At 43.8% G+C, this 11684-nt stretch overlaps 1 protein-coding gene across 12 annotated transcripts in view; it reads left to right on the top strand.

Moving 5' to 3' along the window:
- The window catches only part of GIT1 (GIT ArfGAP 1), a 294885-nt gene that overhangs the window by 135248 nt on the left and 147953 nt on the right, over positions 1-11684 (top strand). For all 12 annotated transcript variants that reach the window (XM_085649217.1, XM_085649216.1, XM_085649213.1 and 9 more), the window contains exon 3: positions 9331-9443. In XM_085649217.1, the coding sequence (XP_085505343.1) occupies positions 9331-9443 (113 nt within the window). The remainder of the gene's footprint in view (positions 1-9330; positions 9444-11684) is intronic.

Here is an 11684-nt window from a genome sequence, read left to right as displayed (position 1 = left end):
ATTTGTATCTTTTCTTTTGCTACCATTCAGTCCCTTGTCCATCAAATATGTCCCTTCAGTCCCAGTGCCTGATTAGTTATAGCCCCCCCCCCTCCCCCGAGGGCAGAAGTGACTGTTGAATGGGCCTATAGATATCAGCTGAATGCAACAGCAAGGGAAGAAACAGTTTATTTTTCTCTTACATAATAGGTATGGCATCAGCAACAGAATGACAAACATAACTCATTTTAATGAAATTTCTTCATTTGTTTGTAATCAACATTATACATATGAACTGTGCAGTTTGAATCCGCTCTTGGGTAACACAGTGTTGTACACCCCTTCCACCGTCATTGTACATGCCTATCCTTCACAGTCATCCCATCTCGATTTGTTTAGTAGACTTTGGGTGCCCCCTTCTATGACCTTATATGGCTGTTAGGTGAGCTGGCCGTTTAGTAATATTTGATGATGATTCTGGTCCAAGTCCTATCTGTGAGCAAGTGTTGGTGCGCAGGACTTGAGGGTTGTCTGTCAGCTAAACTATTCTTTTCCACGGGGTACGCTTAGGGTGCATGGAGTGGTGCCTACTATTGGAAAGCATGCGTCTGTGGCTGTGTTCATGGTGGGTGAGTGTCATTTTTAAGCTGAACAAGCTCTGCATGGGTAATAATGCTGCAAGCGTAACACACGGACACAAAAAGGTAGCGGCAACCGTACTAACTTTTCTCATAGACTTGATCCAAGTACAGAACCGGTAGTGGCTGTGTAATATAGTCTGCACATAGATTCAGAAGCAGTGGGGCAGGTCCCCTCTGCACAAAATGCAAACCAGCAGCGCACATTCTTCTGATACAGAGCAGCCACAGAACAGGCAGCACCTGTGCATGTTTAACTCACGAATACAAAAATCACAGGCCGCCTTAGAAACCCATTTTCACATAAACCGGGTACGCTCCAGAAAACAGCAGTTCAGGCTGCCAGCACACAAAACAGGTGCAGACCTCCATCGCAAAACAAGCACTGCATGGAAAACAATAGTGATAGTGCAGGCCTCCCTCAAATAATACATATACACTATGGAAAGCAGGGCTACTTCCGAAAACAAGTGCACCGCACGGAGCAAAAAGGCAGGCCTCTCGTGCAAAACGGGTACAGTACAGGGAACCGCAGTACAAGATTACCTGGCTTCAGCACCGAAGCATCAGTGCTGTCTCTGGGTCACAAATCCAGTAGAGCACAGGAAGCAGCAGAGCAGTGCTACCTCACAAGGCAGGAACAGCAGATCAAGGTAACACTGCGGCCTCCGTGTTGGATATCAAGTAGAGCACAGGAAGCAGTAGAGCAGGGCTACCTCGCAAGGCAGGAACAGCAGAGCAAGTAACACTGCGGCCTCCGTGTCGGAAATCAAGTAGAGCACAGGAAGCAGCAGAGCAGGGCTACCTCACGTGGCAGGAACAGCACAGGAAGCAACAGTGCGGCCTCCATGTCAGAAATCAAGTAGAGCACAGAAAGCAGCAGAGCAGGGCTACCTCACAAGGCAGGAACAGCACAGGAAGCAACAGTGCGGTCTCCATGTCAGAAATCAAGTAGAGCACAGGAAGCAGCAGAGCAGGGCTACCTCACAAGGCAGGAACAGCACAGGAAGCAACAGTGCGGCCTCCATGTCAGAAATCAAGTAGAGCACAGGAAGCAGCAGAGCAGGGCTACCTCAGATCAGAAACAGCAGAGCAAGTAACAGTGCGGCCTCTTTGTCACAAATCAAGTAGAGCACAGGAAGCAGCAGAGCAGGGCTACCTCACAAGGCAGGAACAGCACAGGAAGCAACAGTGCGGCCTCCATGTAAGAAATCAAGTAGATCACAGGAAGCAGCAGAACAGGGCTACCTCAGGTCAGAAACAGCAGAGCAAGTAACAGTGCGGCCTCTTTGTCAAAAATCAAGTACAGCACAGGAAGCAGCAGAGCAGAGCTACCTCACAAGGCAGGAACAGCACAGGAAACAACGGTGCGGCCTCCCAACAAAATACAGGCACTGTGCAGACAGCAGCAGCAGTCCAGCATAAAAAAAGTCACAGCCCTGGAAGCGGCAGCGCGGGTGGGTGTCAAGTCATACAAAATGGGTACAGAACAGGAAGAAGAGGGGCAGGTTTACCTCACAAACCAGATGCAGCACAGGAGGAAATAAACAGTTTAAGAATTACAGTAAAAAAACTGGAAAAAAACAGGAAGTCGCTCAATGCCAGGTTTATACAGCAAAACCAAAGGAAATGATGGATGGAGAGTTGAACATTGCAAGCACTCACCCCCTGTCAACTGATCTGGGTTTAATCCACCACCGTTCTTTAGCCCACTCTGCCACCCCAGTTCAGACATAGCCATATGCAAATCAGTCTGACCCTGTGCCTCATGGGAACAGTCCAGCCCGAACTGCCAAGCCATGTCTTCCCTGGACCGGAAACAAACTTCCTATTTATACAGCAGCCAGGAGGCGCACTCCCAGCTGCGACCCCTTTGGCCAGCCATGGTTTTTATTCGACAGCACTTTTCATGCTATTTTTAAAGCATGCTTATAAATGGTACAGAATAAAAGGCAATGAGTCACAGAATGCAACGTGCTGTTAGCAAACAAGCTGACTGAATGAAGTCGCCTCATATGACATGGAGCTACTTGTGCATGCAACAGCTCTGAGAAAAGTGCAAGACATTTATGTTTAAAAATTAAACTGGAGCTGAATTCCACCTACACTTTAGGTCTCCGAGTGGCCAAGTGTAGGTAGAATACGAGCTTTCGAGTGCATGTTTTGAGCCCAAATGTGGTGCTCTCTGATCTTTTTAACAAATGCGTTTTTTGAGCTTCTTCAAGACTGATTATGAGCATTTTTTTCATTTTGTTGATGTTTGCAGTGCGTTTCAATGGGAGTCAGGTCTACAAACCAGGAACATTATTCCAGTGGCTCCCACTCGGCCAGTTTGTTTCAATTAAATGTAGAGCTTTAGATAGCTTGAAGTACACGTGGTCTGGAATAAGATGTCAGTGAAAACGCCCCATTCTACAAGTCCATGGTCACTCTGCTCAACCCCTGCTGCCTCGGTCTGAAACTGGCATGCCATGCATACACAGAAATCTCCTGAGGCATTTGAAATGGGCTACCATCTTTTCAGTCCCTGGTCGCAGGCTTGCAACGGGCACTTGCTAATCTCCGTAAAGAAACAAAAACAAACTCTCCTGCTGACACTCCTCACTAAAAAGCACTAAATGTGCGGTGGGCTGTGGTGCCCCATTCCACCCCAACGCATACGTTTTCAGTTCAGAGGTATGTTGTCGGTGGTAAGTGTGACTATAAACTTATTTTTTTTTATGTGGATAAATGTAAGCTCTCATTATGGAGTGGCAGAGGCTTCTTTATTTAAGGTTCAAAGTTACAAGAGCAACCCTTATGTCCCTGCGAACCGGGTAAGTACACTGTACTACAAAACAATGTTCACAAGGAACTGATTTGAAGATAATCATCTATCGCATACAACATCAATAGTTGTGTTTGAATTAATCTCTCACAAAACAACATAAAATCAGTGATAAACACAGTAAGCCTACACACGACCTTTTGAATTTTACCAAGCCTCAGCCGAGGTCTTTTATTTAACACAATTTTTTCATTGAATCACATATAAAAACATATTGTATATACACACAACTCCTCTCTTTCTTACATTCGCAGTGCAAAGTGAACCCCAGTGAAAAAGACCATAACCTCACGAAAATAACAAAAAATAAAAGTGTAAAAGGTTATTGGAAAAAATTTAACAAGGACAGTTTATAAACAATATATAATAATCCAGTCAAAGCTGTCTCTTATTTCGTTTGTCGACGGCGTTTCGACCCACTTCTAAATACCGGGTCTCATCAGGACTGTAAATATGGGGACTAGTAGAGGGAAGAAGAAAGAGGGCAAGTATAACTATATTAGAATCAAATTACTAATATATAAGGTTATTGAATTATCTGGAGAGAAAGAAACAATGTCCTTCAATCCGTGCTGGCTCTACTAAATACGAGAGAAAGGGCACTGACTCTGTGGCCATCAATCCAATACGTGGTTACTCCGTGTGTGTCCGTAGCGGAATGAATCTCGCTGGCTCCCGGACCCGGAAATGACCAAAGACTTTATTTGTCATTCCCGGGGAGAATGGCAGCCATCTTGTAGCGGCTAGCGATGCTCTACTCAGCTGTTTAAAAAAGAGATTAGAAATGAGGGTATAGCATGTGCTCTAATCATAGGACCTTTCTATTGAAAGGACATAGATATTTAAGGACATTGTTTCTTTCTCTCCAGATAATTCAATATGTAAGTAATTAGTCGTTTTTTTAGCGTGGAGATTCTGTTGCGAGATATGTATTGATTAAAGTTTTCGATACATTACAGAAAGGCTGAGATAAGAATTGATACTATCGTGGGAAGGTCGTATCTCCCTGAATATTGGGGGCACCTCTGAATCGTATTCATGGAGGAAAAATAATATAAAGCCCAAGTAAGTGGTTTTAAAGAAATACACGACACCGTGGTGTTGTTTTGGCATACCCTCATGATTGAACATTTATTAAAAATAAACATTCCTTATCTATAGGGAAGCGTGTATCGCCCAATATATTTGGTCTATTATTTGACCCTTACCCGTGGATGAATTATAAAAAGTCCAAGTAAGTACATTTAAATATACTACACCGTGGTGATTCGATGAATATTTTTATAATTGAATTCACACCATAAATCAAAATAAATATATGTTCCTTACCTACAGGTTTGGACGTAAATTTCCATCCTCCACATCCTTTGCATACTGGATCCGATAAGGACAACTGTATGCTTAACACTGGTAAGCCATAAATTAAAAATCTGCAAACCTTTAAGGTTTTTAACCTTATATATTAGTAATTTGATTCTAATATAGTTATACTTGCCCTCTTTCTTCTTCCCTCTACTAGTCCCCATATTTACAGTCCTGATGAGACCCGGTATTTAGAAGTGGGTCGAAACGCCGTCGACAAACGAAATAAGAGACAGCTTTGACTGGATTATTATATACTGTTTATAAACTGTCCTTGTTAAATTTTTTCCAATAACCTTTTACACTTTTATTTTTTGTTATTTTCGTGAGGTTATGGTCTTTTTCACTGGGGTTCACTTTGCACTGTGAATGTAAGAAAGAGAGGAGTTGTGTGTATATGCAATATGTTTTTATATGTGATTCAATGAAAAAATTGTGTTAAATAAAAGACCTCGGCTGAGGCTTGGTAAAATTCAAAAGGTCGTGTGTAGGCTTACTGTGTTTATCATTGATTTTATGTTGTTTTGTGAGAGATTAATTCAAACACAACTATTGATGTTGTATGCGATAGATGATTATCTTTATTTAAGGTGCCATGGCTAGAAATGCCCTCCCATTCTTCTTAAAGAAAAAATCTAATTTTTCGGCATTTTATCGCCACCTGAGGAACTGTGTTATTAACCAGCTAAAGTTGGTCTGTTCACTAGGGCCTCTTTATATACATTGAGCTGATGGGGCGTCACCTTTGGCCTGGGACATTCAGGGTGTGTTGGGACTAGTTGCGGAATCTGCTCCCCAATTGGGGATCGGGCACAAGATCAATTGACACTTTGATAGACATGAGTTCTGTGCCACTGGAACCAGGCTACACCCGATTGAGGAGCCCCAATTAGTACAACATCTGTCTATGGTTGTGGTTCAGGGTGTACCTGGCCTGGCAGCTCAGGCTCGATTGTTCCTATTGGAAAAGAGTCAAGACTGATTTGTATACGACGAGGGCCGAAACTGAGGTGGCACGATGGGCAAAAGAACGGTTTGCATGCTACCCAAGGAGAAAAACACGAAAGAAAAATCATGTCCATAGGTTTATGTGGATGGTGCCTGAAACCAGTTTGCCAGTATCTCCATATGGAGAATCAGCTGTTGTACTGCGCAAATGGCTGCCTTTGTAGTCACGGACGGTGCTCTTCTTCAAGCGAAGACTATGGAAAACGCCTCACCGAAGCCAGAGTGAACCTTTTACCAAACATACACTCATTTGTCTCAAAAGGGTAAACGAGGAATGTTGAGACCCTACTTCTTACTTTTATAATTGTGACCGGATACCGATTGTTTGACACACCCAGAGGAGAGCTGGATGTTGCGTTGCGCGGAAGTCTGCGGGGTGAAATGAGGGCAAGTTGAAGACTCCACTGCAACCTCGCGGAAATTCCTACGGGGAAGTAATAGATTCTTCTCGTCAATGTGAACTGGACATGAGAAGAATTTCTCATGTCTGCAGAGCACTTTCCCAAAAAGTCACTCACAGGGATCCATGCAGCTTCATAGTCCGAAACCTGACACTAAAGTATCTAAGCATCATACTTGCCGTCTCTTCTGACAAGTGATGTGTGATGTCACATGTCTCACTCTGCTGTCCGGGGTGCCATCTTGGGTGTGGCTCACCGCTCTTGCTGTAGAGCCAAGGGACTGATAATGTCCTGACTCAGTTTCCTGAAATATATGGGAAGCAAGGAGACACAGTACTCCCTCACCTACATACGAGTCAGCTGTTGCACGTGACCGCACACAGACAGGGGCACCTGTTAATGTTGATGATTTTATTTTTAGCAAGTGTGTGGAGACGTGACCTTGTTGTGTTTTGAGGAGGCCTTTATAATGGGCCGAAACGCCTCAACACCTTTGTATAGGAGCATGACAATACACTCTCAAAGATATAAAGGATGACAAGTCTGGAGGATATTGTGTTGCTACATTTGGACGTTTATTCACCTTCAGGACTGATTGTTGTGCTACCTCTTGGCTGAACCACATGCTGAAAATGGGAAGTGGACTCCTTTGCATGTAAAATTGAGCGTCAATGATAAAGTGCTCTTGCATGCATTGTTGATAATATGGAACGTTGATTAATAACTTTATTAGAAATCAATGTTGGTAACATGCGTTTTTAGACAAATGTATTGATGTATGGGCGAGTGAGTAAGTATGCATCATAGTGGGAAATAATTCCTTTGACTGAATTACAACAATAAGATTCTATTATTGTTGACTAAGTAACATTTGAATCTATCCTATGGAGAATTCTCTGTTGTAGTGGTGATGGCTGCGTCACTGCTAGAACGGAGAGGTCACCTGGGAATTGCGGAGAGCAGAGGACTCTGGTCTCTGGCGGATCCCGGCTCCACATTAATCTGTTAGAGTTGCAGGCCATTTGCCTGGTGTTGAAGGCCTTCCTACTGTCCAGGGAAGGCTGAAGCAGATTATCGCAGACAACAATACTGCCATACGGTACTGCAACAAGCAGTGCATAGTAAGGTCTTGGATCCTGTACCAAGAGGCACTGTAGCTCTGGAGTTCGCTAAAGCACCAGGGCATCTACCAGATAGTGAACCACCTGGGGGATCTTTAAACACCTGGCTGGAGAAACTCAACTGACAATGCCTGGCTGGTCACAAATGGTAGTTGCACCCAGAGGTGGTAAAATACATCTTCCAAAAGGAAGACAACCTTGAATAGAGCTGTGCTAAGCTGGTCTTACCATACATATGTCTACATTAACAGATAGATATGCACAGACTGACCCACACACAGGCAGGCATGTGTGCACATAACACACCTTCTCATACTGTCTTCAGCTTACTTCACTTCCCTCCCTTACTACCAGGTTGGTGAGTGGATGACACTATCGGTCGGTACTCCTCATATAATCTGATGGGATCTGCCATCTCCACTTCTTGCTGCTTATGTGCATCCCGGTGGTAATGAGGCACTTCTTTTTTTTAATTTGATTTTTTTATTGCATTTTCTAAGTACAGCACCGCATGTCACAATAACATATAATTTACAAATGAGGAAAAGAAATACATCTACGTTATACTAAACAGTATTGTTTTTTTTGGGAATAAACAACAAAAGACAGAAAAAAATATATTTAAATTTCCATAGTATGTCCAACACATAAAGCTATGGCCCACTATGAGTCAGCGTTTCCTTCCAGTTGTAAATAGGAGCCCAGATCTGTCTGCTGAGTATTTTCGCTCTCTTACCCTTCTTTTCGTAAATTCCCCTCTCAAGATTAAATACTGAGAGGAGCCGAGCGAGCCAAAGCTGGAATGTTAGGGCAGCTTGGTCGAGATAGGCCGAAGCTACAAAGATTCGTAACACTGCCATGGCAAGAAAGAGAAAGCGATAAGTATCAAGACTGATGTTAGCTTGACTTTAAAGCCCAGGGTGGACTCAAAGAATGTAGAGATGGAAGTTTTCAACATATCAAGGCGAGGGCAAATAGAAAACATATGGGCTAGGTCGGCATTTAAAGAATTACACCGTGGACATCTAATGCCCTCCTGCCCCCCCATTGTGAGATCTTTGCCGGGGTGTAATATAAGGAAAAGAGTGTTTTATAATGCTGGGCCTGGAGCCCCGCAGAGCATAAAACAGTCTGACCCAGATCTAGGGACTGGATAAAGTTGTCTACATCAGTACCCTGCCTGGCTTCCCATTTTTTACCATGTTTTTCTAAGTCATCCAATTTAGTTGCTATTAATTCGCTGTAGATTCCCTTAATAGTACAGCCATCCCCACTACTTATGACATCCATGATTTTTACATTTCCAAATCCATTAGAACCACCCAACTTTTTACTTAAGAAACTTCTAATTTGGAGATATTTGAAGAAATTCCTAGTATCAATGCTAAATTTGTCCTGAATTTCCTTAAATTGGTAAAATCCGTCTGAGCTTGTTAAATCCCCGATTCTCGTAAGACCACGTACAGCCCAGCCCGCCATAATTTGGTCCGAAAAGATTTCTGGCAACGAAGGGTTGCCAAATAACTGAGTATAGAAATTCATTCGGCCCAAACCAGTCTTCTTCTTAAAGGCAGCCCAGATTTTAATAGCTGCCTGCAAAGTTTTGAATTTGGTTCTCTTAAAATAGCTAGGCTCACTAAATTTCAAAAAGCAATTTTCTGCGTCTACCCCCAGAAGTAGCCTATATACATCTGGAATCATAAATTCAATAGCAGGATCTTCATGTTTTACCACCAAGCATCTCACACATATATTGAAAGGCTGCGGCCCAGTAGTAAAATTTAAAGACTGAGGCACTTCTTGTACTAAAAATAACTCTTCCTCCCCACCCCTTCTCCAACTCTTCCTTTTCTATGGTACCCAGACAGGGTATCTGAATCCTACTTACAGCCCCCTGGATTCCCCAGTTACAGTTCTACCAGTGTTCCTGGCTCTTCCCATTTTTTCTCTTTTTTAATCTTTCATTGTTGCATGCTTTGCTGTTCTTTCTGCAGATGGTACACACTTTGGCTGGCAATGGTGCCAACTCTATATGGGAACACTCGCTACTGGATCCAGCCCAGGTGCAAAGCGGACGCCGTAAAGCAAACCCTCAGGACAAAGTGCAGTAAGTATCCCTGTCTGAAAGGCGTTTCACATGCATCCCCTACTGTTCTATGTGACGTGACATTGCGTATCCTCTCAGACTGCACCTGCAATTTATTAAACATCAGACATGATTGTTTCTTATTATTTTTTATTCAACCTAATGAATGAATGATATAATGTTGTAAAGAGTGCAATACCCGAAGGTGTCTTAGCGCAAGGCGGATCAAGGACAGAAAGGGACGCAGGCCAAAATAAGTCTGCGAACACTTGCCCTAAGCCGGCGGAAACAGCCAGGTATTTAGCTGCTTTCTGAACAGCTGCATGCTGTGTTGGGAACGGAAGGCAAGAGGGAGGGAATTCCATAACTTTGCCCCCTGAAATCTCAGTGTTCTACCGCCCCATTTTGCTTGATTGATTCTGGGAATCTGAACCTTGTGCTCCGTACTAATTCTAAGCGTTCTACTGGCCATATACCATGTAAATAGCTCCTGGAAATAGAGGGGGCCAGTAAGCACCTTGCACAATGTTTTAAAAGATATTCTCCTCTCTACTTAGGCAGTGAAGGCCATGTAGTAGACGCGACACCGGTTTTAACTTGGGGATGTTCAGGAGGGTTCTGGCCACCTCCTTTTGAAGAGACTGCAATTTTTTTATCAGGTATTTCGAGGTACCGAGATAAAGCGCTTTGCAGTAGTCTAGCTTCGACCCAATGAGGGCCAACATTACGGTCTTCTGGAGATCAGTTGGAATAAAAGGGAGGTTTTTTTTAGAATCCGTAGCCCCCAGAGGTCACTGCATTAATCTGACCATTGAAGCATAGCTTGGTGTCAAAAATGACTCCCAAATTTTTGCCCTTCAGAACTGGCTTAGGTAGTTCCCCCAACTCCTAGAGCCACCAAGATGCGTTCCAGAAGGAGGTTTCATTCCCAAAAAGCAGTACCTCCGTTTTCCCCGAGGTTAATTTAAGACAGTTCTCCTTCATCCAACCGGTCCCTGTGGTCGTCCAGCTGCGGAAGTTGTTGGCATTGTTTTCAAACTAAGATGATACAGACACCACAATCTGTGTGTTGTCAGCGTAAGATAGCACGGTCAAACCAAAACTCATGTTAAGCTTAACAGAGGGGTAACATACACATTGAAAAGTGTAGGGCTGAGCGCTCAGCCCTGTGATACCCCACATGGGAGTGAGAAGGGACGGGATTTTACCTCTACCATTCCGATCCACTGTTGCCTGTTTTCAAGAAAAGAGCTCAGCAGCGATAGTGTCATACTCCTGACGCCCAAAGAGTGTAGGCATTTCCTAAGGAGCACGTGGTGGACAGTGTCAAAGGCGGCAGAGAGATCGAGTAAGATTAATGCCGCTCTGCTGCCCTTGTCCACCCTCACTCTAATTTCCTCCGATGCGGCCACCAGTGCAGACTCAGTGCATTGGTTGGCTCTGAAACCATGCTGTGCCTCATCCAGCAGTTGATGGGCATCCAAAAAGATCAAAATTTATGCGTTCATGGCCTTCTCTAACACCTTAGCCGGGAACGGGAGTTGAGAGATAGGTCTATAGCTGTCCACCAACTTGGGGTCCAGAGAGGGTTTCTTCACTAGTGGAAGAATAGAGGACTTTTTCCAAATTTCAGGATATAGCCCAGAGCTCAGTACTTGGTTCAGAAGATCTTTAAGTGGTCCCGCCACCTGATTAGCCAACTTGTTGATGATCCTTTGGGGGCAGGGGGAGGGGGCCCCGGACTTAATTGAGCACATAAGGCTTATAGTTTTATCCTGCGTGAGGAGAGAGAACTCCTCAAAAGTGGGAGAGACTTCCTGACCAATAACTGAGCTTGAGACTGAAGCCTTTTTCCAATTTCAAATGAAGTCCGCGCTGGGAGGCTGCTGCGAAAATGCTTGAAAGATGGCATTGACCTTAGATTGGAAGAATTCCGCCAGCTTACCGCAGAAGGCTTCGTCCATCTCAAAGGAGTTGTTATTGCTCCAGTTCGACAGATCTTTAATCGTTTTAAAAAGTTCCCTGGAGTAGTTTCCTGCTATTCTAATTTTCCCTGAGAAAATGTTTGTCTTTTCAGCTTTAATAAGCTTTTTGTACTCTGCAAGGATCGCTTTATACTTAGCTTTTTTCCCGGAGGAGTAATTTACTCTCCAGAGACGCTCTTCCCGCCTGCACCTCAGTTGTGCTTCTTTCAATGTTGGAGAGAACCAGGGAGCAGAAGAATTTTTCCTATGGCTTTTTAGTGTTCTCACAGGTACTATT

Source organism: Triturus cristatus, chromosome 3_2, assembly GCF_964204655.1.
Source record: "Triturus cristatus chromosome 3_2, aTriCri1.1, whole genome shotgun sequence".
NCBI lineage: Eukaryota > Metazoa > Chordata > Amphibia > Caudata > Salamandridae > Triturus > Triturus cristatus.
This window is presented reverse-complemented; position numbering and strand designations above follow the sequence as displayed.